Source organism: Nuphar pumila, chromosome 13, assembly GCF_984573655.1.
Source record: "Nuphar pumila chromosome 13, dmNupPumi1.hap1.1, whole genome shotgun sequence".
NCBI lineage: Eukaryota > Viridiplantae > Streptophyta > Magnoliopsida > Nymphaeales > Nymphaeaceae > Nuphar > Nuphar pumila.
The window spans coordinates 20,131,395-20,157,793 of record NC_143261.1 but is presented as its reverse complement, the minus strand read 5'-3'; the positions used below and the strand labels follow the sequence as shown (position 1 = coordinate 20,157,793).

The 26,399-nt window shown below is 38.2% G+C and overlaps 1 protein-coding gene across 2 annotated transcripts; it reads left to right on the top strand.

Moving 5' to 3' along the window:
• Nucleotides 1-1,432: 1,432 nt before the first annotated feature.
• Nucleotides 1,433-11,113, top strand: LOC149818015 (putative aquaporin NIP5-1). Of its 2 annotated transcripts, none has more exons than XM_089985083.1 (4): nt 1,433-2,623; nt 7,669-8,088; nt 8,212-8,273; nt 10,634-11,113. In XM_089985083.1, exons 1-4 carry the CDS (start codon nt 2,402-2,404, stop codon nt 10,827-10,829), a joined length of 900 nt encoding a protein of 299 aa, XP_089841209.1. In that variant the 5' UTR covers nt 1,433-2,401; the 3' UTR covers nt 10,830-11,113. The 2 variants fall into 2 exon arrangements, with proteins under 2 accessions (XP_089841209.1, XP_089841208.1); XM_089985082.1 differs by having other exon boundaries at nt 10,610-11,113.
• Nucleotides 11,114-26,399: the final 15,286 nt, after the last annotated feature.

The following is a 26,399-nucleotide window of genomic DNA, read 5'->3' as shown; positions in this document are numbered from 1 at the left end:
AGAACACAAAGATTTACAAGAGAATCATAGAGAAAAATAAAAAAGAAAAAGAAAACAATAAAAGAAGCGCATGAAAAAGAAGAAGAAGAGGAAGAAGAAAACGTGAAAAATAAGTTAGAAGAAGAAAGACACATCTTCCAAGGTTGTTGTAGCTTTCTTTTTTATATAAAAAATTTACCTTATTTCTTAAAACAGCCCTTAGTTCAAGCTATTTTCAAGAATCACCTTTAAAAATTGTAATTTACCTTTAGGCGTCATCTTTGAGGGTGAATCAAACTTTCTTACCTTGGATCTTTGAATCTTGGATGGATTTGAGTATGGATCGGATCCAAGGTCTATGGTGAAGGCTTTGGGTCAGATTTGGATCCAAATCTCCTCGAAAATTGAACTCATTACCTTGAAATAGCTCTATTTCTCTCATTTTAACTCAGTTTTGAGTGAAATTTGAATCAAGACTTCTTTGCACCTAAAACATCACAAACATTGATACTTATGCCATAAAATCATATATAAATGTGTGTGATAAAATGATATGTATTTAATGCATTATCAAATATTTCAATTTTTTTGAAGCTTTAAGTAGGTTGGAATATATATATATATATATATACTTACATAGGAATGAACCTGGTAGGGGGTGGGAAGGTGAGTAGGGAGCACATCCACGCTGAGTTGGAAAGATCATTCCTAGTTTGGTTTTCTATTGGTTCTGATTAACAAATATACACAATACTTACAGTGGAACGAACCTGGCAGGGGGTCTGCCTAAACCCCTGCTTGCCTTTAAAAAAAACACACATCTGCAGGATAAAATCAACCAAAAATACCTGCAATAATCACTGTAATTTGTTGAAGTGATTAGGATGGTTATGTGTGGGCGCTGTATCATGCCTCACGGCTGCACACGGGCACTAGAATTACTCCACTGGTGGCCGGGTATAATATAATCCTGATCTCCCATATTAATGTGGTGTGGTTACTCCTATATCGTTTTTCTTTATAACCCAAAAAAGACACCTGTACAAAGACCTGATCGTGCTGGCTAAGCCTGCTGCCATACTTACGGTCATCGTGCCGGCTGCCTAAAACTATAAGGCTAAGACCCCTTTCCTCGAAACCTATGCTATGCGTTGGCTTGAGCAGAGTCGATGCTCACGAGAATCGAACTTTGACTGCTTGTTTAGCAGCCAAGGTCACACCCCACTACGCCCACTCCCTTGGGGCGGCTCTAATATCGTTATTTAACAAAATTTTAATATTTTAGAACTTAAAGAACCAAACTTTTCGGTAAAACAAACAGAAACAAAAAATATATTGTGGCATTAGCTGTGCACAAAAGGGTCATTGACCGTCTCTCTCCCATCACTCATCACTATATATGGTTCTGGCTAACTCTTTCTCTTCCCCATTGTGCATTCATCTCTCTACCTTTCCATTGCCCACTTCCTCCAACCTCTCTCTCTCTCTCTCTCTCTCTCTTCCTTTTTGCTTCCATTCACCATAACTGCATTCTCTGATGATCTGTTGGTGCATACACACAACACCGGTGCTGCTCTTGAAGTAAGCCTTGTTATCACCATCCAATATTTCTCTGCTTCCCCTCTCTTCTGCTCTTCATTTGGTGGTTTTCTTCTTGTTGAAACTGTGTTTTCAAGCGTTTATGATTCCTTGACCAGAACTTTAAAAAAGACTGCCAAGTATGTAATTTTCGTTATCTAGGCCTTTGTCTTGAACAAAAGAAAAAAAAAACAGTTTTTTTCCATTTGTTTTTTAAAGAATTGCGATATTGTAGTGCTATAGTATTTGTAGTAGTTAAGCTGGCCGTTGTCTTTCTCGTTGTTCCTTAGCACAACCTTTAAAAAACTCGGAAAATCATGTAATTTGGACTTTATTTTCGTTTGTAATCTTTCCAAAAAAAGACTCAAAAAATCTTTTTGCTTTCTTCAGCACTTGGATGTGTTAAGCGATCACATATCTGTGATATTTAAACTGGATTTGTTTTTTCTTCATATTCCTTAGTGAAATCTTTATAAAAATCTGCAAATCATGTAATTAGTCTCTCATTCTTCCTTTCAGTCTCCAAAAACCCAAACAACAGAAAAAAAGAAAACAAAAAAAGTTCTTGATTGCCAAAGAAAAAAAAAAAAATTTATAACACTCTTTACATGATTCAGCCTATATTATAGCAAAAACTTTATAAAAAACACCAAATCATGTAATTTCACACATATCACCTATTTGCTTCCCATCTATAACCCAAAAAAAACAAAAAAACAACAAAAACAAAACAAAAAAAATGGTGTCTTAGCCGATCATTCTCCAAATATCCATCCTCGTTCGTCACAGATTCCAAAACCCAACTCCATAAAAAAAAAGAGAGAGAGATTCGGAGGATTGTTGAATGGAGAGAACGCCGGAATCTGAGAACGTGACGCCGGCGCCATCAGCTCCGGCGACTCCGGGGACTCCCGGTGCCCCATTGTTTTCATCGATCCGCGTGGACTCTCTGTCCTACGATCGCAAGTCGATGCCGCATTGCAAGTGCTTCTCAGTTGGTGCGTGGACTCCCAGCCACACCTGCCTCACCGACTTCCCCAAGCCCACCGTTTCTCTCACTAGAAAGGTACGTCTCCCACTCTCTCTCTCTTCATTTTGATTGCTATTGATTTTAGATGATTCTTTGGTTAAGTCATAGTACGTAATAGAATTTTAGAGGCCTTTCAAGTTCTCAAAAAAGAGAGCCAATCTGACCTAAACCCTTCACTCTAATAGAAATACAGAATGGTCTTCCTATTCCCACTTGGTTCACTTGTTAACGAGTGCCCCTACTTCTAAACGAGACTGTGTGTATCTCCGGTCTAGAGGGCAGATCAGGTCATATTGAATATAATCTATTCATCAGGTAAATCCCCACCGCACATCTCACTTGATGAAGATTGTGTGTTAAATCCTCACCGCACATCTCACTCGATGGCGATGTGTGTGGGCACCACAATCACCCTTCCGGAGCGAGATAGATGCATGGTATTCTCTCCGAGCTCGTTATCGAGAAAAGGAAAACTAAACCAGGGAGGTGGTATCCCATGTGGTAAGCGGGGTCCTATGTCAAGCTGAAGGCCCAGGATCGAATCTCTCTGCCACATGGGGGCGGCTGTTGTTCTTGTAGGAGGAGTCTGCCTAACCCCAGCTTGCCTTATCAGTTATTTACAAAAATCTGCTTAGCACTTTCGTTAGTTACATTTAGCAGCGGTTTGTTTTTATAATTTATGTTTAAAAAAAACTTAGTTTAAAAAAAGAAAGTGACTAAAATACCTTCATCGTCATTTTGTTTAACAAAAGAGCATGAGAAGAGATGACATGACATGACATGACCGAGTTGTTTTATAGCAAATTGACAAATATGTCACTAAAACTCAATCAGGTATTCTAAAATTCATTTACAAAAACTAAAGCGGTTGAGTTCAATAAGTAATAAATTGTGGGTGTTCCGGAGAACTACCCAAGCTACATCTGCGGGAGCCTTCGCTTCTAAGCCCATGACAGTGAGTGCACCTTTCTTTTAGTAATATTTGTATACTAAGTGAAATGGTGGCCCCCACCAACTCGATCTTAAAACTGAAGTCCTCAATGAATTGCTGCCACGTGTATATAATCAGGTGTCAGAAGATGTAGCTGCTTTTAATTCACTATCTTTTCATGGGTCCCACTATGTGTTTTTTTTTTCCTATCCTTCTTTCCCTCAATAAACTTGGGCCCCACTATACATAGATAAATCGTTTTTTATGGGGTTTATGACATTACGATACCATCGAAGAAACAATATCTCATGTAATCACGCTCTTTTTTGAGATCACCAACTTAGTTTGTATCCACTAATCCTACGTGCATTGGACAAAAGAAGAGAGAAACTACCTGCTCTGACGTTCCTCATGTCGCTCTCACTGATGCATGTAAGCAAAATGCCAAAATTCAAGCTACTGTGCCATAGTCGTCCAATTGCTTAAATCCAATAAACCCTATAGTTATTATTATTCGAAGATAAGATTCAACTCACGGGTGCGGGTCCCTTACTGCAAGGCTGAATTAAGCTTGGTGTACTCCTTAATAGGTCAGGATAATGTTATCAGTATCGGTTTGTATCTGCATCGGGCAGAAAATCGATACGATTCACCAGGCTATTTTACAAAAATAATAATAATAATAATAATATTTTAATAGTTTTAACATGTGTCAAGTTATGATTGACACTTTATACTCTTTTTTATTTATTTATTTGGCTAATACAAAACGATTCACTTGAGTATCAGTATCGCCCGATGCAGCTAAATGGGTAGCCCAATGATTGAGGGCCGATACCGATACTGACAACATTTTGTCATGAAAGTGAGAGTTTTTACACCAATGAGCTCGTGAGTGAATGAAGTGGTTTTCTTTTGCTATCAAAAAACAAAAGAGTGGTCACTATCTCTATATAGGGATGGCAGTGGGGCGGGGCGGGGGACAAGGTTTCCACCCCCGCCCCGCCTCAAAATTTTATCCTCCACCCCCACCCCGCCTCCGCGGCGGGGATGGATTTTATCCTCCACTCCCGCCTCCATCCCCATTTCATACCCTTCATCCCCGGTCCAAACGGGGATGAGGCGGGGCGGGGCGGGGATATTGCGGGGAAAAGTGGTCGGGGCGGGGATTAGGCGGGGATCGTGGCGGGGACGGGGCGGGGCGGGAAAAAGTGCACGTCCACCCCCGCCCCGCCTCCGCGGCGGGGATGGATTTTATCCTCCACCCCCGTTTCATACCCTTCATCCCCGGTCCAAACGGGGCGAGGCGGGGCCCCGCTTTCCCCCGGTCCACTGCCATCCCTATCTCTATATATGTCCTATTTTCTTGATAAGAGAAAAAAAAAACTCCAACCTTTCATGAGATTGATAGTGATCTCCTAGCAAAAGTTAGTACACGTCACCTTGTGTTGGGACGTTGCAGGTTCAAAACCCAATGGTATAGTTGTATAACCGGTAAGGATCAGCCTAACCCCAACTTCACTTTGAAAAAAAAACTTGGAAACGAATATATTTATCATCATAAGAATAAGGTGGGGGTCGAAGTTGTCTTTGTCACATATTCGGTTAATTATGTCTTCAGCTAATAAAGTATTTTAGTTGTGAAATTCGAGCAATAATATAAGGATGAAAGCCTCGTTGTCATATTACCTTTTTTTTATTCTTTCATAAATGGCATCATGTGTATGAAGGTTCTAAGTTCCTAACTTTTTCTGCTCCATGTATATATATATATATATATATAAATTAATTAACCCTAACTGCTCTATAAATAAAAGATTGGTACCTACTCGTCTCGATGTACGCAACTTGTGTTCACGCACGTGGGTCCCACGGGTAGAGGACGACTTTGAGCTTCACTTTTTGAATTATTTTTTCGTTCTGTTCTGTCCGGCTCGGGCCGATGAGTACAAGGTCAGTTTGGCACGAGCACCAACCACCGTTGAGTTCCTATCTCAATAAAAATGATGCTTTTGGGGACGGATTCCTTTTTAAAATGGCAAAGAAACGCGTGATATTTACTTATAGGTACGAATCGGACGGTTACTATTTGTTACTATTTACTTATAGGTCCTTTTGGGCCGCCCATCGACGTGTGCATAGCGTCACAGTGGGTGGGTGGTCATTTCGAGTGCATTTTGTTTTGACCAATTGGCCCTTCCTATTGTTGCAGTTATACGGTTTAACCTTAGCACATATATATATATATATATATATATATATATATATATATATATATATATATATATATATATATATATATAAATGATATTTTTTGAAAGCTTTAAAATTTAAAATCAATATAGCTCATAATCTTCATAAATATTCAAGCATTCAAAAATAATATTTTTTATCTAAAATACATGATTCAATGATTTATTCTTATCCAATTCACCATGTCAAGCACATCTTCATGGTTGGATTTGCACAAAAAGTGTTGAAAATGCTAATATTTTTTAGTTCTCATATTTTAGTGACTATATATATATATATATATATATATATATATATATATATATATATATATATATATATATATATATATATATATATATATATATATATATATATATATATATATATATATATAACCGCCCAACCAAAAGAAAACACAAACGGACCAAACCACTTTTGATAATTAATTATAAGTGTTTTTTGTCAAATCTGACTGTATAGATGTGATCTCAATTATAATATAAGAACTGAATTTTGGAGTAAATTTTTTTGATGTGTACGTAGGATTTTATAATATGCTAAAATTAATAGGTTGAAAATTTTGTAAATCATAAAGATCTAATTTATAGGGAAAAAACTTTGTGATAAGAGTCAGTTTTATAGTTCCTGGTCATGATTATCACATCAAAGCAGTTGGATTTACCAAAAACAGAATTTAAATATAATTTTTTTTAAATATTTTATACTGTTTGTATCTTTTTTTATTGGACAGTCCAGGGTTACTGAAAACGCTATAATAAGGTAGGAAACACATTTCCTCAAAAGCAGGTTTCTAAACAAAAACGCTAAATTTCCGAACATTTGAGAATCTCGATTCATCCTAGTTCACATATTTTCAGTTAACATATTCTAGTGACCCATATTCAATATATATATATATATATATATATATATATATATATATATATATATATATATATATATATATTCTTCAACACTTAATAAAAAGTTTTCTGTAAGAGGAAATGACTAAAACATCCATTGACTTGTTGGGACAGTCAAAAAGGTCCTCTTCATGCTCATATTGAGCGACTCGCCGGAGTGCCGATCGAGAAATTTCAATCTCGAGAATCAAGCTTGGGGTGTTGGAGATCGTGAATCGGGTAATTTGGGGTCTTACAAGATTATTGTAATCCGCCAATACAATAGGTGACACCTGTTCCCCATACTTAGCGAGTTCAGATCAGGTGATAAGTCAAAACACGATTTTTTTGGGTGTTTTAAAATCACCACCGTTCATAGCCTTGATATCTGTACAATGACGACAGCAGCACGTTTTGGTGGGCCCCACCGTTTGGACAATAAGATGGTGGTGACGAAGGTCCCCCAACGCAATGGTAGTGATTTCAAAACACAAAAACACCTCCCCTTCGCGGGTCACGAGAGAAATTAGTGTAGGTGGCGATATTTTGAAAATAACGCTGAAAAAAACATAAAATAGTTGGGGTCACCAATATTTTCATTTTAATGAAAATATCGCCATGTGATATTTTCTATATTGGGAAAATGTGTTATTTCTTATTCTTTTTATTTTTTTCATTAATTAATGAAAATTAACGAGTACACAGGCTGATACCAATGTTGTCAGTATCGGTTCGGCCAACGATTCAGGTGAATTGGCCGATACCGATACTCAAGTGAATTGTTCTGAATCAGCCAAAAAATAATTAAAAATTATTACCATCAATCAGAATATGACACGTGTTAAAGTCATTAAAATAACATTAAAAAACATTTTTAAGTATTTTTTTACATTTATTAAAAATAGCCGATTCAGGGAGTAAAGCGTATCCATTTTCTGCTGTTATGATACGAATATCGGCCGATACAAGCCGATATGCACCGATACTGACATCATTGGCTGATACATACACAGCTTGGAGCTGAGTTCGTGGGCACATTCATCCTCATCTTCTTTGCCACTGCTGCTCCCATAGTGAACGAGAAGTACAATGGTGCAGAGACGCTGATCGGCAATGCGGGATCGGCCGGGCTGGCGGTGATGATTGTCATCCTGTCGACCGGACACATCTCCGGCGCCCACTTGAACCCGGCGGTAACGATCGGCTTCGCGTCGTTCAAGCACTTCCCCTGGGCTCAGGTCCCTGCCTACATTGCAGCTCAAGTGTCTGGGTCCATCTGTGCTGCTTTCGTGCTTAAGGGTGTGTTCCATCCTTTCCTGGGTGGTGGGGTGACTGTGCCTTCTGGTACCATCTGGCAAGCATTCCTCCTGGAGTTCATCATAGCCTTTAACCTCATGTTTGTAGTCACAGCTGTTGCCACTGATACGCGTGCGGTATGTGCATCCTTTTATCTCTAAAGGTGTGTTTGGTACCGCATAAATCATGAACAAGTTCATGAACTCCAACGCCCAAGTCTCTGATACCATCCATGTGTGTGTGTTTGAATTCACCTGCAGGTTGGGGAATTGGCTGGAATTGCAGTGGGTGCAACTGTCATGCTCAACATATTAATTGCCGGGTTAGCCATCTTACGTGCTCTTCTATATATTCAATTTAATTTCCAAGTTCTGTCAATCAAGGATCTCATTTGGTCAAGGCATACAGTGATCCAATTTTGATTCAAGTAGGTTGTGTAGGAAGGCCTGGCCAGTCCTGTCTTTTTATGACTACCAAATAATCTTATTGGAGTATTAACATAGATTTTTCTTTCTTTTTTCGAAAAGACATTTGCACATTTTAAAGCTCTTGAGTAATCGTAGCTTATGCATTTTACTACATTATTAATTTCCATTATAATGACAACTAATGGAGGGCACCATCTATGGTCATTTGGGTAGCATTAATTAGGAGCAGATTTTTGCCATCTCTCTCTCTCTCTCGTTCGTTTTAGCTCGGCTCAGTATATATATATATATATATATATATATATATATATATATATATATATATATATATATATATATATATATATATATAATGTGTTAGTTAGGCTCCCTTTTTCGTTAGGTCTGGTTAGGCCCCTTCAAAAATCATAGTTTTAGGTGTTTTTTTCTCACGTTTAACACTGTAGATGTGATCTTTAGGTTTTGTTTAGTGGGAACTGGCTTTTGGATCGCCTAAATTTGACATGTATACAGGGTTTTTTGGCGATCCAAAATCAATGGCTATGAAGGTACCAGTTTTTTTTGCTCAGAAAAATTTGTTTTTTTTGTCAAAAAAACATGATCCAAGAGTCATTCCTACTAAATCGAATGACACATCTAACTGTTCAGATCTACAGTGTTCAGATCTATCATAAAACACTTAAAACCTATGAGGCAGAAGGTGAAATGGGGCCTAATATGTTCAGTTCTCTCTCTCTCTCTCTCTTTATATATATATATATATATATATATATATATATATATATATATATATATATATATATATATATATATATATATATATACATATATATACACAAAAGCTTATTAACCCAAAGTGTGCCTTAATTGCAATGGTTGCTTTCTTTGTTTTGAAAAGCCGAGTACTCTGGGAAGGTCTGGGGCTCAACATCCATCTTCAGACTGGCCTAGAGAAGGATGGCGCATGAGCTACCCTCAGTCTAATACTTGCCTTTTGACAAGGGCAAGCTATGGGATGGGCCAGGCATACCCATTGGCCCAATGTCTAGGCGTACCCACCTTGTCATGTTCATTTCCTTTAAACAGTAACGATAATATAAAATATATAATTCTTCATTGTAAGCTCGAAATTATATGATATTGTAAGAGCTAAGATTGAACAGCCTTGGGTTGGGCTCGACATGGCTCATGTGCAACCCTAACATGGCTAGTGTGTGCGAAGCCTTGGATCTAAGGATGCAAAAGATTCGGGTTTCGGATCAAAAAATACATTGGGGAGTTGTGAATCCGAGAAGGTCAAAATTTGCAAAAAAAAACCTTCCTCAATCCTAGCCGTTTTAAAACCCTAATTGGATGAGGTGATACGTGCTATCACCAAGATTTTGCCATATTGCACATCACTTGGTCTAAGCTTTTATTTGTGTTGGATGTGTGTGAAAAGCAATATTAAGCTGTGCTGGTTCTCAGAAACCAAGTAAAGGTATCTTCATGTCTTTAGCAAAAAAGCTTGCACATGTGGATATTTGTTTTCTCACGTGTAGTTTATGCTGGCTAATGCGCTCATATGTTTATTATATTCACTAATTTATTGACACTTTATAAACACTAACCCACCCAAGTAAGCATGTCATGACAAATAGGCCTAATTTAGCTTGAAAAAAAAGACAAATAGGCCTAAGTTGGAGGGTGACCATTGTGGTTGTACCCTTCAATGAGCACCATACATAGTGGGGCTGCAGGCAAGAGCAGCCCCCCCCCTACTAGATTACTGTGGGTCATGGTATGTGTTGGAATTCTATGATCGTGGTGAGGAATGAGAGAAAAACTAAAGTGAAGATGGAAGAAATTTGGATTGGTGAACGTTCTGCATCAAGATGTACATTCATATTTTGGGATTCGTCTTCATATATACATGCTGAGTATATGTAACCTCCCATGGAGCAGCCCTTCTCAATCTCAACCTTAACACTTCTCTTGGATTTTCAAACATGTTGGGAATCCAATGCGATATGGGCTCATCACTCTTGTTGTGGCTCACATTTCAAGGGCCCACTACTCTTGGTTCATTGGATTCTCTTATGTGATCCGATTCAATACATGAATCCTTGGATCCAATACTTGGATTTAATATACGTGTAAATTATAGGTTTCATTTGTGAGACCTTATGACCACACTGGATCTGATATCAATATCCAACAGTATATTTTTCTCTCCCTCTCTCTCTCACAGATGTGTTGTTGATGGCATGAGCAGGCCAGGAAGTGGTGGATCAATGAACCCAGTGAGGACACTGGGCCCTGCCATAGCAGCTGGGAACTACAAGGGGTTATGGCTCTACATTATCGGGCCAATCACTGGGGCCGTGCTGGGTGCTGCCGTCTACACCACCGTCCGCCTTCGCGACGATGAGGTTGACCCCCCTCGCCCAGTCCGAAGCTTCCACCATTGAATAGCCTCTCCTTTCCCCAGGCAGAGCCTTTTAATACTACTACAACCAAGTAGCCAAGACTATGATTGCATAAAATAAAAACTGTGTGTAATAATAATACCATGACAAACACTTATGTGTGGTGTGATTGCCTGTTTGATTTCCTCTTTCTGTTTTTTTCTTTTCTTTTTCGATGGGTGCAGTGGACCATGAAGTTCTGTTATCCTTGGTGTGCTAAGACTTTTATTATTTTAAGACTCTGTAATGAGACATTATGTGTTTGAAAAGGGTGTTTGTTTATGGCTTTTCTTGGTGTCCTTGATGTTGGGGGAATAAGATTTTCATTGTTTGGAGGTCTTTAGTTTGTAAGCATAATTCTTTCCTTTTTGCTTTATTGATCATGTGGCGATGGCGTGGAAATGAGTTTGTGAAGCATATTCAAAATTGGGAGGTAACATGCATGTTGCTGCTTCTTGCATGCTTTCGACTTTGGTGAAACTTACTGTGGTAGTCACTAGTGTGTGTGTGGCTTGTGGGGAGAGAAAAGATGTTTTACTGTATGTGATGCTTGAAACTGTTTGTGATGGTACCGTTTTTAATCATTTGCCCCTGTCCAGTTTTCGCATTAGCCGGTGTACAAATCCTATATCCCCTTGTCCATGAGTGAGTGCACCCTGCTTCAGCCTTGCAATGGTGGATGCCCAACCCTAGTTTTGAGTCTTGAAGGAGGATCAGGTGCAATGTGATTGCACACTTTTAGTGTGATGCTGCACTTGATTGCCCATGATCTTTGAGATAAAGCTTGTCAAATGTGAGGCCCAACAGCAGATAGTGGACCATCAGGTGCAGCAGCACAAGTATGCAATCACATTGTACTTTATCTGCCCTCTTGAAGTTGGGATCTCAGGAGCCAGCCCTAATCCAGATGATCGGAGCCCTCGTGGGCTTGCAGCAGTGGGGATACTACATGCTACTACCACCTTTATTTTTAAGTTGAACAAAAAGCGAAAACAGAGAAAATTTCTGCAAAACACGTGATGCCATGGCTTAGTGTGTTAACTAATTTGTCTACTTTCAATATGGTCTCTGTGAAGACGTGTGATCAAGAGTCCACCATTTTGTATGATGCAAGATCAAGTTCAAAAAGAGTCCAAGTCCAGAGGTGATGTGTGGCCTGGTTCAAGAAGAGTCCAAGTCCAAGGTGACCTATGGCCAGGTTCAAGAAGAGTCTAAGACTAAGACTCCCATATGATGGAGTCCTCCAAAATGAGTGGTTAAGATTCGTCAAGTAGGATATCATCTAGAAAAAATCAATGCCTTATGCATGGATAAAGATAATGTTTCTGAGTCTCCTAATGAAAGACTAATTAAGAATCTTGTTTTCTTGTAAATCTCAATGTCTAAAGGACTCTAAGAGATCAGCTGTGGATGTAGGTCAATCCTGACCGAACCACGTTAAATTATGCCTCATTATGTGAGTGTGTTACTTTCTTTACTGTGTTTCAAATCTTTACAGTCTGTTTTGTCATAAACTAGAGCGTTATCTATAGAATGAGGTTCCACAATCTCTTCCAGAATTTGATAATCAGGTCCAATTAAAATAGAAAAATCACACAATAATTGGATAAATCGTTTTGTTAGTTCAGTAGGAGTCTGCATTCAGATGCAAACCAGATAATGTACTCCTATACAGCAATATTTAATTACATAATTTACTTCCATTAGAAAGAGTTGTTACTAATTCAGAAGAAAATAGTTATCTTGGTTTTTTTTTTTTTCCCGCAATGCATGTGTTCTAGCCAGATACAATCATAAAGACTAGCATATATAGGTAACTATCACTAGGTTCACGGATCAATATACCTGCCAATCATCAAGGAATTGCATTCCTAGAGTAGAAATTGTACTGCTAGTTGTAGAACTTTTAGGTGACGGGAGTTTATGCATTTGGTAAAATTTTTGGTCAAACTGCATACTATGGTGGTAGCTGTTCGACAATGAGGATATGATTTATGCATTTGAAAAAGGAGACGAGGCCATCTCACCTTTGTATTTGCACTAAAAACTGGATTTGGCAATACCAGCTCTCATGGTAGGTACCAAATTTGGAATTTGCGGATGCAGCTTTTCCAAATCCATAAACTCCTTCCAACTACCCGTTCCCAAATAGAGCCTATAACCAGAAAGTATAATATGTAATAATTTTTTTCGACAGAGAAAGCTGGGGTTAGGCAGACCCCTATCAGTCATACAACCATATACCATTGGGATTCGAACTTGCAACGTCCCGACACAAGGTGACTTGCACTAACTGCTTCTGCCAGACAAGCGGAGTCCCCGTTGGTATATAATATGTAATATTGATAATATGTGTAAGGCCTAATACTCTTGAACGGACATGGTGGAAGGAGATCCCTGATCATGGCCCTCCCTCACACCAGATAATCATTTCATGTTTGGTTGCGCGATTTGAAATCACACGAGGTAGAATCACGTGGGATTTGAAACCATATGATTCAAGATCACAAGGCGGAATATGTGATTTGGAATCACATGAGATGTGAGTAAATTCACCCCAGCTGTGATTTCAAATCACATTCTCAATTATTTTTCATGTTTGTTTGCACGCGAGGCAAGGGCAAATGAAAATAGTTATCTCACGATTTGCAGGAGAACAATTCTCATCTGGGGCCAACCAAACATTCAGGGGTTTTGTTGATAGAATCATATGCCCCTTATGCATATGACCAGATAGGTGCCAAACTAGGTGTACGGCCTAGAAATCTTTGTAACCTTTAGGTTGGCCACAACATGCAAAAGGTGAATCCTGTGGTCACAAAGTTCAAGATTTTTGCTTCCCATGAACTTTTTTGTGGGTTTTTGGCCTCTGGGTGCATCTCATGTGAGGGATTACAAATCATATATTCCACCTTGTGATCTGAAATCACATGAGCTTCATCCCCAAATGAGATTTCAAATCACATTCTGTTTTTTATTTTCATTTTCTAATGTTTGGTTAGTTATGCAAAAGAGATTGGTTCTCTCTCGCTTCGATGAGATTATGAATTTCATGGGGTTACCAAATATAAAGTTGATAAAATTTCACATGTCAGTTTATGTCTGGATGTTTCATGAATGATATGATTAAACAATTATTATGATAATATACTAATATTTTTTTTTTCAATATAAGAACCTAAAAACCACCCCCAAGAGGTGTAAACCCGAGCGCACCCCAAGGAAGCTACCGGCTTCAGCTTATGCGTGAAGAATAACGCCCATGGGAATTGATGCACAAATCAGTTCATGGATCAATGCCCTGTGATTTTTGGTTCCTATGATTGTAAATCATAATCACCCCTTTCTCAAGGTTTGGGGAATTGTGATTGCCAGCTGAGATTCTTTGTGAAACTTGTGAAAGTCAATAACAATAACAAGGTTGACTTACTTTCTCACATCTGACCAAAACAAACATACACTTAATAAAAAAAAATCTTTCTTTCAAAAAAAAAGAAAAAGAAAACAAAGTTAAGCAATGAAGCCTCAACCTAGTGGTGGCCATAAGTCCAGGCCATGCCGACCCGATTAGGGCCTTAATGAACCCGACATCCCCGAACCTGGCCCCACTCAGTCATACTTGAGCTCAGGTTGGGCTTGTGCCTGACTCAGGCTTGATCACTACAATTTGTGGTGATCTTATGTGTGAAATTAACAATGCACCATTTATGATTTTTTTATTTTATTTTGAGCACTGTCTATGAAGTTGAGGCTTTATTACTCCCACTAGGTTGTAAGAAATTGGCATTTATCAAATGTCCATCGTAATTTTCTTTTATATCTAGCCAAGTTATGAATATTTACAATCTGCATCCGAACATCTTTATAGGATTATGGGATCCTTTTCGAATAACTTACACAAAAAGTTTCTTTATGTCCATTTGATACCTTGATTCAACTCTTGATGTAAGTTAATGGAATATTTTGTCCATAAAAAAGAAAAAGAATGACATGGTTATTTTATGCATTAATCGTCACATGAACCTCATAGATTTATGATCACATTAAAAGATGCCTTGCACTCGTAAAGTATGACCCACAAAAATCTCATATATATATATATATATATATATATATATACTTCATGCCGTCAAAATTCAATATCATGTTTCATTTAGCACAGATCATATATATATATATATATATATATAGAGAGAGAGAGAGAGAGAGAGAGAGAGAACTGAACATGTTTTAAGTGTTTTATGATATATCTGAACTGTTAGATGCGTTTAGCATGATCGATTTAGTGGAAATTGACTCTTGAATCATGTTTTTCGGTGAAAAAAATATGATTTTATAAGCCAAAAAAATTGATACCTTCATAGCCATTGATTTTGGATCTCTGAAAAAACTGTATACAAGTCAGATTTCAGCGATTCAAAAGCTGGTTCCCACTAAACAAAACCTATAGATCAGGTCTACGGTGTTAAGCATGAAAAAAATTGTTATTCCAACCTTGTGAAAAATGGATTTCAGAAAAGAGATTTCAAGCTTAGAGGCACGTTCTTAAGATCGCTATCTTTAGAACTTCAATCGCCCCACTCCGGGAATTCCGAAGATGCGAAAAAGAGTTTTGTTACGACTGAGTTCTCAGAATACAACTTGGCTTGAACCTCAAGAGAGTCACTGCTTCGCAAGAACAGATGACCTCTCCCACACATGAACTCTGCAAGCCAAACCGAGAAGAAAGAAAGGAGAAAACTGGAGAGTCAGAAAGTCTGATGATTCAAAAGACGAAAAAGGAAGAGATTTATAGACTTGTGAGAAGGCCAAAACATTTTGAGATAAATGAGATTAATAGCCATAATCTAGACGGTTTGAAAATAGGACGAAAAGGTCCTTGAACGGTCACCCACCTTTGACTGTCAATCAAAGGCCTTCAAAACCGCCCAACAGTCACAATGCAACATAAACTCAATATAAATGCTATTAAAACCTTTCAAACAGCCAAATATCTCAAAACCAAAAATCCAAAACGGACATTTGCACCATCAAAACGCCACATTGTGCCTCAAGCGCCCTTGCGCGCGTGTGTGCGAACGGCGCATCCGTTGCTGCACGATGCGCAACAACATCCGCAATCCATCTAAAGACTCAAGGCTTACCAAAGTAAAGAATAGATAACAAACTCTCTATTTAATCCTCTTGAAAAACTTTTCTCTCTTAGATATGGGACTAAACTTTTTCAAAACACTTTTGGTAGTAAACAAAATCATCAAAATTTAATATTTTAAAACTTTCCTAACAAAAAAATACTTAAAACTGCAGTTTTTGAATGGGCCTAAGAAGACCTAACGAAAAAGGGAGCCTAAGGAACACATTACTCATATATATCAAGTCATTGGTAGCTGCTCACACGTTAGGTGCTAAATGAGGGTGTTAAATGGGGTTTTCAGCCTTTTTATTTTATTTATAAATTTTGACAATACAAATGTGATCTATATACTTGATTTTATAGGGATCAGCTGTTGAAGTGTTCGATTCCGACACATGGGTGTATTTTTATAAAGCTCAAAAAATCAACGGTCCAAAATCTTTATAAATTTTTTAAGCTCCAAACATCATTTTTTTTCATCGAAAACACATGATCCAGGTGTGGATTCTTAATAAATCAACCATGCCCAGTACATTTATAGGGCTGGGAACAACTCCAGAGAAGCTGAAAACCCCATTTAACGCGTTCACTTAGCACCTAACATGTGAGTAGTTACCAATTTCTCTTTCTATATATCTATACAGAGAGAGAGAAAAACTGGAGGAACAGTGGACAATTACCCTCGTCCAGTGTTACATGCAAAAAATGCCCTATAGCGGTGATCTCGACTGCCACTAAAGGTTATTTTCGCTAAAAAAGTGTTTTGTGAGCAAACTGGCAGCTCTCGTTCGGCCGACAGTATTAAACAGTCCACTATTACTCCATTCCATATATATATATATATATATGTGTGTGTGTGTGTGTGTGTGTGTGTGTGTGTCAGATTTTTAGAGGGTTTTAAAAAATCAATGGCTTGCAATGTATTGAATTTTCAACCTTAAAAAAATGTATTTATACTTCAAAATATTACAATTCAAGGGTTGATTTTTACTATCTTATACATGCTAAACAAATCCATGGGATGACATTTGGTCTAAAGAATTTGTCCTATGAGTTTAGGACAACTAATATTTTTTAGAGCATATAAGATCACCACAACAAAGCAGTAGATTAGCGACGACCACATTCCGTCGCTAACAGGCGTAGCGACGGATTAGCGACGACGAGGCGACGGTATGCTTACGTCGCGAATTTTTCGATGCTAACTGGCGACAAATTTATTTCATCGCTGATTGCGACGGACTAACGAGCACTTTATTCCGTCGCCAATCTGCCGGTACTAAACGATGGCCTCGGCTTGGCGACGGATTTACGTCCGTCGCTAAGACGTCGCTAGATTTATATACATACCGACGGATGTTTCCATCGCTAATCCATCGCAAAAATGAAAAAAAATTAAAAAAAATTATTTGAAAATTAAATACCGAGAATGGTACAATTTATATTTCCTATAAATAAAAAACAAACTACACTAAAAAATTCCATATAAAAAGAATCTACAACAATTAATCGTTCCACCTTAATATTAACAAGTTTAATTATTTACAATTCAACAATTACAATTAGGAAACATAAAAAAATAAAACTTCTTAAACACAATTCTCTAATCATCGCCAAGATTTTGTGCGTCTTCTTGTTCATTGCCTTTATCTGTCCCTTCAGCTCCGCTACGCTGATTATCGCTAGCAGCCTACACAAGAAAAGAACAGTCAGTATTGATAAACAAAATATAATGAAGTAAATTACACACTATATGTGATTCTATCATGTGCTCATGTGTGTTCTAAGACAATAAAAAAACTCTATATGTGATTCTATCATACTCATATGTGCTCTAAGGCAGACAAAAAGTTATATATGTGATTCTATCATGCTCATATGTGTGCTAAGGCAGTCAAAAAATTGAATATGTGATTATAGCATGTTCATATGTGTTCTAAGGCAGCTAGAAAAACTCTATATGTAATTCTACCATGCTCAGGTGTGCTTTAAGGCAGACAAAAAGCTATATATGTGATTCGATCATGCTCGTATGTGTGCTAAGGCAGTCAAAAAATTGAATATGTGATTATAGCATGCTCATATGTGCTCTAAGGCAGGCAAATCAAAAAAATTTATATGTGATTCTATCATAAATGATATATGTTCTAAGGCAGTAAAAAAACTCTATATTGATTTTGGCATGCTTATATGTGTTTTAAGGTAGTCAAAAAACTGAATATGTGATTATAACATGCTTATATGTGTTCTTAGGCAGTCAAAAAACTGAATATGTGATTATAGCATGCTCATATGTATTCTAAGGCAGTCAAAAAAACTTTATATGTGATTCTATCATGCTCATATGTGTTCTTAGGCAGTCAAAAAACTAAATATGTGATTATAGCATGCTCATATGTGCTCTAAGGCAGGAAAAAAACTTTATATGTGATTATAGCATGCTCATATGTGCTCTAAGGCAATAAAAAAACTCTATATGTGATTATAGCATGCTCATATGTGATCTAAGGCAATAAAAAAACTCTATATGTGATTCTATCATGCTCATATGTGCTCTAAGGTGGGCAAAAAGTTATATATGTGATTCTATCATGCTCATATGTGTGCTAAGGTAGTCAAAAAACTGAATATGTGTTTATACCTGAGAGGGATCTGCAATCGAAGATCCTCTATCCAACACAATATTGGTGATCTCATCTCGGAGAAACGGGGCGACGGTGTCATGGAAGTAGTCATTCATTGTGTCCTTAATGATCTAGCGTACATCATCACCGAAAAGAATAGGCTGCTGCTTAGAGCTTATGTCGGCGAAAGTAGCCTATGAGCCGTAACTAGAAGAAGCAATAACTGGTGAAGTGTTCAGATTGCTCTCAAACCCAAACACGCGACCTTTTTTGGGTTCACGTGCTGCAGTCACCCATGCTGCAGGATCAAATGATAGATGCTGAGTAGCGTCATCGCCATATCGCTCTACCATCTGTTGCTCATATGCCTCCTACAAAATAATGTTTAAAGTATGCATTAATAATTAATGATAACATTATGATAACTTGCATATTGCAATGATTATTAATAGAATAAATACATACCGTTGTCGTTCTCGCCTTCTCTGATACGAAGACTCCTGTGGTCTTCCGTTTATGTGTTTCAATAAACACATCCTTATATGGTACAATGCCTCCTTTTTCTGCTTCCTGCGAAGTTAAAGGACAAAAGATTTAGTACACAAGTTTGCAACAATACTTATAAAATTAATATTATATATTGATGAGTTACCGTTTTCTCCAGGTGGCTCCCAAATGTCTTAGATCCACCTGTGTGTAGATGGGCTTCGGGCATTTTCGCTCGATTTTGTGCAGCCTTCGCAGAGCGATTTCTAAATGCATCTCCCACCCACTTATCGCACATTTCATTCCAGTAATCTCTCCTTATAGTAATAGGGCCATGACCCTTCCACTGTAGTGGATCATCTACTACGCCAGATGCTTTTTTCGCTGCAGTCTTCATAGTGTGCAGCATGTCTGCAAATCGATTGGCAACCACCTTCTGCCACACCTTCCTTGCATCATTTTCTTCCACCGTAGTTGCGAAGCGATTCGAAGCCTACAAATATTTTCAGAAAGTTAGTAGACATTACTTAAAAAAATTAAATATGAAACACATTAACTATGAGGAACAACTGTATACCGTGAATGAGGACCACAATCTGCCTAACACCTCCTTTGGGTACTCTTTCCATTGAGCAACCGGTCCTGGTAGATGTTGAAGAAGTGAATTCCTAATCTCCCGTACTACTTCTTGTGGCTCAAACCTCGTGCTGCACATGAATTGTTACACAGTAAATATCAATATAAAATATTTATAAGATATGCAATAATTGAAAAAGAAATACTTACAGTCGATTATCGATATACACTATTCGAATGAGTCTTCTTGTGCTAGACTAAGAAGACCCGACTTCCTGTGTTGGCTCCTGACTTGTGTGATCAACTGGTGTAGATGGGTCGTGTATAGGCGAAACATCATCTGTAAAAAAATACGTTAGAAGTTCTCAGAATGCGCATTTGAACTAATCAAGCATCCAATTAGTTAATCAATATACCTATCACAGGAGCCCGTGAAGATGAAGGCTGGGCCTGGCTACTACTGGATGAGCGACCACTGTAACCTCCATGAACCATATTCTAACAAATAACATGTCATACAATACATTCAAATAATTCACATCAAGTATTACAATACATTCAAGTCATTCACATCAAGTATTACAATAATTCAAATCATTCATATCAGGTACTGCAATGCATTCAAGTCATTCACATCAAGCATTGCAATGCATTCAAATCATTCGTATCAAGTATTACAATGCATTCAAATAATTCAAATCATTCACATCAAGTATTGCAATAATTCAAATCAATCGTTGCATAAATTATAATACATTCAAATAATTTAAATCATTTACATCAAGTATTGCAATGCATTCGAATCATTCGTATCAAGTATTACAATATATTCAAATAATTCAAATCATTCACATCAAGTATTGCAATGCATTCGAATAATTCGTATCAAGTATTACAATACATTCAAATCATTCACATCAAGTATTACAATACATTCAAATAATTTGTATCAAGTATTACAATACATTCAAATAAAATTTTTAATCATTCACATCAAGTGTTGCAATACAACTCATGCATTCGCATCAAGTATTACAATACATTCAAATAATTTAAATCATTCACATCAAGTATTGCAATGCATTCGAATCATTCGTATCAAGTATTACAATACATTCAAATAAAATTTTTAATTATTCACACTAAGTATTGCAATACAACTCATTCATTCGCATCAAGTATTACAATACATTCAAATAATTAAAATCATTCACATCAAGTACTGCAATGCATTTAAATAGAGGTTTGTAGTACAAGATTTTGCTCACTAGCTTGAGAATTCTTCCTCGTCACTAGTTTGACTTTCTTCTTCTTCTTAATTGTTTGCCCATTCACTTGGTACATCATTTGGATCACATTCCTCTATGAATGTTTTATTGACCAATGAAGATATAACATGCATCATCGTGACCATAAGCGAAGTCATAGACATCATCTAATTGATAGTAATCGCTGTCTTCAGCTAACTCATCTTCTTGTAACTGATCATACTCGGGGTATAGTTTGGACTTCACCTTGCAAACTGCACACCATTCATTTCTATCTGACTTTTTTATACTCAGATATGAAGTATAATAAACTTGTTGAGCTTGCGAGGCTAATATGAATGGTTCATATGTTCGAAACCTGGATTTATGATTCACCTCCACAATGCTTGAAGCTTTGGCGAGTCTTGTTGCAGTTGGATCAAACCAATGACACTTGAATAAAGTTACCCTGTTATTTATGCCTAAGTAAGTCAACTCCATTATTTCCTCTATAACACCATAGTAATCATGTTCATTTTCACCGTAGCTGCTACCCTTGACACACACGCCACTATTTATTGTTGATTTGTTTATACCGTAATCTTTTGTATGGAATCGATAACCATTTACGATGTACCCGTTGTAGCATTGCACAATTTTGGTCGAACCATTTTCTAAATCACATACTCCTTGATCTTTAACATCATCATGGCGGACCTACGCACAGACATAAACAATGATTGTGATCACAGTCAATTAAGTAACTTAGTGTTGTTTATAAGTACAAAATTTATGTTAGCTTTTTTACCAACTGTTTCAACCACTCCACAAACTTAGTTTCACGTTCTTTTTGTACTTCTGCATCAGTGAGATGTGAAACTTCTCTTTGCAACTCCAGATCAAATCGTCTGCAAACCACAAATACTTATATTACCGAGCCATGTATCTACATATAGAACATAAAAGGATTTATAATTGTGTTACATCTACATATACTTACTCGATGTATGGGTCAATCGCTGAGCAATTAAAAAGAATATAGATGTGTGCTGCGTCTTGCTCTCGATCTGTCAATAGCCTTGATCGACAACTACCAAACGCATGCCCAAGTGGTTGAAATATCGACAACTTGTCAGCTACAGTTACTTGTTTTCCATCATTGTTACGGGGCAGACATGTGTAATGTGTTGGAATATGAGGTTCGAAGTACATAGATGAGAAATTTGAAATCTCTTCTAAAGTGTACGCCTCACAAATAGAGCCTTCTACTCTTGCTTTATTACGAACCTTTTTTTTAGGTCGAACATGCATCTGACAAGAATATACATTTCAAATTTTAAATATCTGTCATTAAAGAGACAAATATAAAAAAACATATACCTTTCAAATGGGTACATCCATTGATATTGCACAGGGCCACCAACCCTTAGTTCATATGGCAGATATATGATCAAATGTTCCATAACATCGAAAAATGCTGGCAGAAATATCTTTTCTAACAGACAAACAGTGGTGATGACAGAATCCTCGAGATTCTTTACATCTCATACTACGACCTCCGATGCGCACAATGTTCTGAAAAATCCGCTCAACTCAGACAATACCCCCCATATAGGTTTGTCTAACATATCATGGAATGCTAGGGGTATCAATCGTTGCATAAAAATATGACAATCATGGCTCTTCAACCCATATAACTGTCCATCATCAATCTTCACAACCCGAGCAATGTTAGAGACATATCCATCTGAAAATCTCAGTTGTCTCAACCATTGACATACATGTTTTATTTGATCAGGTCCGAGCACGTACTTTGCCTTTGGTTTCAGTACTTTGCCATTATACTCTTTGAGTTCCAATTCTGGTCTTTTATATATTAATTTTAAATCCATACGGGCCTTCAGATTATCCTTCATTTTTCCTTTAACATTCATTATTGTATTGAACACATTATCAAACACATTTTTCTCCACATGCATCACATCCAAATTATGTCGTATCAATAGGGTCAGCCAATATGGTAGTTCCCAAAAAATAGATTTCTTCGTTCAATTGTGATTCTTTTCAAATCCACGGAAGGGTGTAGGACATCGGGCATCTGTTAATACATCTGAAAAATATCGCAATCTTCTTAGAATCTCTATGCCAGACAATCTTGAGGATGGACCTTCTGTTTCAGTTGTGCCCGCTTTAAACGCATTCTTTTATCGTCGGAATGGATGGTCGCTGGGTAGAAATCGACGATGGCACTCAAACCAGCAAGGCTTCCTTCCATGCCTCAATCTAAAAGCTTTGGAATCCTCCATGCAGTACGGACAAGCCAACCTCCCATGTGTGCTCCAACCAGATAGCATACCATATGCAGGGAAGTCACTGATTGTCCATGGAACAACGGCCTTCATGTTGAAATTTTGTTTTTTGTGGGCATCATACGTGGTAACACCGTCATCCCACAACACTTTTAGTTCATCAATCAATGGCCTTAGATATACATCAAGATTTTGGCCAGGTGAGGTCGGACCAGGGATCAACAGAGACAAGAAAAGATTTGGACGTTTCATACACAAGCTTGGTGGAAGGTTGTATGGAGTTACAAATACTGGCCATCATGAGTATGGAGTTGATCTACCCCCAAATGGATTAAATTCATATGTACATAGACCGAGTCTAACATTTCACACTTCCATTGCGAAGTTCTGATGAGTACGATCAAAGTGCTTCCAAGCTTCAGCGTCAACATGATGCGTGATCTTGTTTTCATCGTGTCGAACTTTATTTGCATGCCATCTCATGTGTTTAGCTGTCCTTGAAGACATATACAATCGCTGCAATCTAGGAGTGATAGGAAAGTAGCGGAGCGACTTGTATGAAACTTCCTTTAATCTCGTGCTACCATTGTCTCTTGTCTTTGGCTTGAACCGAGGATGCCCACATGACGGGCATGATATGTTATTTTCCTGCTCCTTGAAATACAACATGCAGTGATTTAGACAAGCATCAATCTTTTTGTAACCTATACCTAGAGCGTTGACCATAACTTTCGCACGATAAAAATTTTATGGCAATTTCTCATCTTTGGGCAACATACTCTTCACAATCATGCACAACCGATCAAAACATGATTGACTCAAATTATACTCGGACTTCAAATTCATTAGTTGAAGAACTGCAAACAAGATAGTGTGACTCTCACAACCGTTCCAAAGTGGCTCATCAACATTTCTAAGTAAATCATAAAATCTACTAGCTGCATTGTTTGGTGATTCTTCATCTACGACAGTTCTTACATCACTAGAACTCATAGTAGAACCCAGTTCTGTTCCTGCGACATCAAATATCAAATCTGTATATGGATTATTGTGCACCACATTCACCCGTGCATCAAAATCGTTTCTAAATTCTTCTCTATGAAACGTCAAGTTTTGATAATCACTCACAAAACCCTTCTTATATAGGTGATGTTTAACGCTATGAGGTTCTACAAATCGATTATTCTTACAAATCTTGCTGAGACACCTAATCTAACCTATGGGATCCACTGTACTAACACTTGTCGTTGCAAATTCAATAAAACTATCAACACTATCCATATATTCATGCGATAACTCATTGTCCACTATCCTACGGTACATCCATTCACGGTTTGCAGTCATTTTCTTATGATGTTATGAATAATAGCCTAACGAATTAAAAGAGAACAATCAGAATGCTACGATAAAGAATATATCAAATTTATCATGCAATATATGATGTCATACAATAACAAGAATTTTGATGCATGCATTGATAACTTAATATTTTCATGTGCAAACTATTAATGACACGATACAATCATTTGAAACATGCTTTCATTATACAATTTCACATGAAAGTCATAATCAAATTGAAAGTAACTACATGCAAGCATGAATACAATTACATCAAACATTGTAATATATCGTAATCATTCATATCAAACAAATGGCTAACATGTACCTGCAGCAAACACACTTCAATATCTCACTAACTACGACCATGCCTAGCATGGACTCCGTACTCCAAAAATAAGAATACTTCAATATTCATACATTAAAAGCATGCTCAGCATGATCTCCAAACTCCAACGAAGCAACCCTAAATATCAACAACTAAGTGAATGTGTGAACAATAAAGTGTTACATCTAATAAATTAAATAACATGTGATACACTTGCATCACTTACTCACCACGGGTATTTACCTGATTTGCATTATTTTTTACACTTACTTACCACAGGTGGCTGAGCACGAGCTGGTTCCGTTGAAAAATCTGCACAAAAAAATATTGTTTTAAAATGAAGTCACCACGAAAAAAAAAGTTGTTCTGGCAAGGGGTCGACTCCCCTGCTGTTCCGGTAGGGGGTCGACTCCCCTGCTGTTCCGGTAGGGGGTCGACCCCCTTACAAAACATAGGGGGTTAACCCCCTTACGGAACGTAGGGAGTTAACTGTCCCCCTGTTTGGGCAGGAAGTCGACCCCCAGCCTTTCCACCAGTGAGTCGACCCCTTGCCGGAACAGCAGCGGGTCGCCCCCCTGCTTGAGTAGGAAAGGCTTGACCCCCTGCCTGTTACGACAGGTGGTTAAACCCCCTGCCCGGGTCGACCCCCTGCCGGAAAGGCAGGGGGCAGGGGTCCCATGCCGGAAACGGCAGGGGGTTAACCCCCTGTCGGAAAACACAGGGGGTTAAGCCCCTGCTGTTCCGGCAGGGGGTCGACCCCCTGCCGGAAACGGCAGGGGGTTAACCCCCTGTCGGAAAACACAGGGGGTTAAGCCCCTGCTGTTCCGGCAGGGGGTCGACCCCCTGCCGGAAACGCAAGGGGTTAACCCCCTGCCGGAACAGCAGGGGGTCGACCCCCGGCCGGAACAGCAGGGGGTTAACCCCCCTGACTTTCCGGCAGGGGGTCGACCCCCTGCGTTTCCGACAGGGGGTCGACCCCCTGCCGTAAAACAAGGGGGGGGGGGTCCTTTACCTTTCTCCGGGCGGCGGGGCCTGCGGACGGTGGGACCGGCGAACGACGGGAGCGGCGGGAGCAGCGAAAGAAGAAAAAGAAAAGTTGTCTGGGATTAGGGTTATTCGAAACTTAGCGACGGATTAAATCTGTCGCTAAGCCCACGTAAATCAAATTTACGAAACCCGCGACGGACGATACGCCGTCGCCAAGTCCGTCGCTACTTAGCGACGGACTAACGTTTGTCGCAAGAGTCTTCGGTAAATCGTGCGGTCGTAACGACAAAATAGTATGTCACAAAATCCATCGCTAAATAGCGACGGACTGAGCGACAGACTATATTCCGTCGCTGGTTTCGTATGTTTCATGGAGTATAGCGACGGATGTTTTTCGCTCTTTAACCTTCGCTAACAACGTGTTTTCTTGTAGTGGATAATCTATCAAATTACTCTAGAAAAATGATTTGACATCCTGACTGCATAGTGACAAATCTCGTGAGATTTATGAAAATCTCACTAAAATATGGTAATTTCTTGCGAT